Source organism: Oryzias melastigma, linkage group LG13 (genome assembly GCF_002922805.2).
Source record: "Oryzias melastigma strain HK-1 linkage group LG13, ASM292280v2, whole genome shotgun sequence".
In the NCBI taxonomy this organism is placed as follows: Eukaryota; Metazoa; Chordata; class Actinopteri; order Beloniformes; family Adrianichthyidae; genus Oryzias; species Oryzias melastigma.
Window position 1 is genome coordinate 4,623,594 of NC_050524.1, and position 2,808 is coordinate 4,626,401.

The following is a 2,808-nucleotide window of genomic DNA, read 5'->3' on the forward strand; positions in this document are numbered from 1 at the left end:
CGCCCTCGACATCTTTGGACCGTTGGATGCTGACTCTATAAAACTAATGATCGCGGGAAGAAGACTTTGATCGCCAGAGTGCGCTGAACGTAGTTCCGGTCATCGGGGGTTCTTTGGAGTCCGAGGAGCTCGACTCTTCATCCATTTTGGTCTGCTTGGCCGACGGTGGTTTGTTTTCCTTTTCTTCTTCTTCTTCTTCTTCATCAGAGTCTGAGTCATCCTTTTTCAACATCGTCAGTCTGAGCACGGACCAGTCGTTGGAGGTTAACGCCGCCGCTGTCAACAAACAACCGGTTGGGTTCACACCGTCTCTTTGGTACATCCATAGCTCCCCCAGCTCGTACATGAAGACGTAACCAAAAACTCCTGATCGTCCGGACTCGTCAAAAACCCACTCTTTCTGAAGTTCCCCTTTGGGTGGGGCTTGGAGACGACATAGGTACTTTATCCGTTTCTCGGGAGTGTCGTTCGGCTCTTTTTCCTGTTCAACAACCTTGATGATGGAAACAGGCGTTTTCCAAATGAGGGGGGACCCCTAAAAAGCAACCTGATTCGCTGGAGAGGTATCCATGGTTTGTCTTTTGTTTTTTTTCAGATTTTCTTAAGAGAAATAGTCGCTCTTCAGAGCTAGCTCTATCAGTTTCGAAGACGCTCTGGGTAATGAAGGGACCCGTCAAAAGGTTTTAAATAACCCCCAAACCGATTCTCCGCCCAGTGGGCGGGAGGAAGGTGGAGATATGGGTGGGACGGTCCCTTATAAGGTTAGGTGGGAGTGGGTTTGGTGGAATGGGTGGGCGGAGTTGGTCAAAGGCCGCCTGTCAAATTAGTTTGACGAAAAGTGGTCCCCTAATTCTTCTGACACTTCATACAAAGCAGGGCATTTATTTCGGAAAAAGTGTTCCCAATACAGTTTTGTGAAAAATGCATCAGCACTGTCCCCAGAGGTCATCAGAAAAAAACCTGCTTATGATTTTGAATTAATGAATTTTAAAAATATGAAGTTTAGTTATTGAGTGGAACTACAAACATAGTGCTTCTTTTGACCCTTTAGCCCCGCCCCCAGTCTTGCATTAAAACTACCTGCAGAGGCTCTTCTATCTAACCCAGCAAAGATTTGTCTTTAGAAGCATATGGACTGAGAACCAAAAGCTGACCTAAAAACTATGTGAAATGAAAGACCTGGTGCTGATCCAAGCTCAGTAAATAAGCACCAGAACCAGGTCTGTGGGAAAAACCTATCAGTCCACCATAGGTTGACCTCCTCACGCATTTTCATAAAGAGCTGCTTCTCTATGGGTCAGAAATGTGCTGCAATTGTTTGTCCTTTTAAATCTGCAGTTCTGTGATTGATTCATGTTTTCTTGGTTGGTTAGGTTCTCATTTTTAGTCTGGTGTGAAAAACCCAGGATGACATCTGTTACTACCAGGTAAAGAAAATCCAGGATTTTTAACTCTAGCAGACTGTTGTTTTTTTTAACCTTGTGTGCAACTTGTCTGCCGTTTCTTCTTCATTGACATATATCGATTAATCAACTTTTATTAATAAAGCGCCTTTCATTTTCTTGAGGCAGCTCAAAGTGCTGCACATAAAAACAATAAGAACAAAAATTAAAAATATACAAGACATAAAGAAACAAGCAATATGCATACAGTACATTAATCTTACCAACACCCACCTCAATTCCGCCCAACACCCACCCGACATATGCACTTAATCATCCTAACATCCACCCAAGAAACCCACATTAGCCCCACCCCGCATCCCCCTGGTATGAGCCTCAACCCTTCATATGAAAACAGTAAAATCATGGAATAAAAAACTGAGTAAACAAAATGTAGCTTGGCACCACATAGGGCATCGCCACTTTGCCCACCCAGCCCAGAACGCAAAGGGCAACACCCCACAGCACTTAGCCATGGGACAGAACCCCGCCCGCCACAGCCGGGTGAGTGCAGTGACAATGTCTTCTGAAAAAGAGAAAAACAGTTGAATGAAATCTGACCTGAGAGTCTCCAGTTTACAGTGTGGACTCTCCAGTCCAGCAGACAGAAGCTTCACTCCTGAATCCTGCCGCTTGTTGAAACTCAGATCCAGAACTCTGAGTCTGGAGGACTGAGAGCTGAGAACTGAGGACAGAGCTGCACAGCTTCTCTCTGACAGATTACAGTCATTCAGTCTGAAGAAAACAAAGACAGACAGCAGTTATTGAAACTTTTGTTTTTCACTCAAATTCATTTCTTCACTGAAGGTGATTTTCATGAGAGTTCTTACAGAGATTTGTTGGAGGCTTTGATCACTGGCAGCAGCCTCAGAAGAGCCTCCTCTGAACGAGAGTATTTCTTCAGGTTAAACTCTTCCAGATCTTCTTCTGATGACAGTAAGATGAAGACCAGAGCAGACCACTGAGCAGGAGACAGTTTATATCTAGAGAGACGTCCTGAACTCAGGAACTGTTGGATCTCCTTCACTAGAGAACCATCATTCAGTTCATACAGACAGTGGAACAGGTTGATGCTTTTCTCTGCAGACAGATTCTCACTGATCTTCTTCTTGATGAACTGGACTGTTTCCTGATTGGTCTGTGAGCTACTTCCTGTCTGAGTCGTCAGACCTCGTAGGAGACTCCGATTGGTCTGCAGTGAAAGACCCAGGAGGAAGCGGAGGAACAAGTCCAGGTGTCCGTTTGGACTCTGTAAGGCCGTTTTCACAGCACTCTGGTAGAACTGGACTAGACTGTTTTGTTTTTTTCTAAAGATCTTAAAATGTTTTGTTTGTTCTTCCTCCATGAGGTTGAGTCCAGAGTTGAT

The 2,808-nt window shown here is 44.6% G+C and overlaps 1 protein-coding gene across 1 annotated transcript in view; it reads right to left on the reverse strand.

Moving 5' to 3' along the window:
* Positions 1–43: 43 nt before the first annotated feature.
* LOC112149734 (scavenger receptor cysteine-rich type 1 protein M130) overlaps positions 44–2,808 on the reverse strand; it is a 7,973-nt gene continuing 5,208 nt past the window's right edge. The window contains exon 6 of the mRNA XM_036214950.1: positions 44–423. Coding sequence (XP_036070843.1) covers positions 44–423 — 380 coding nt within the window. The remainder of the gene's footprint in view (positions 424–2,808) is intronic.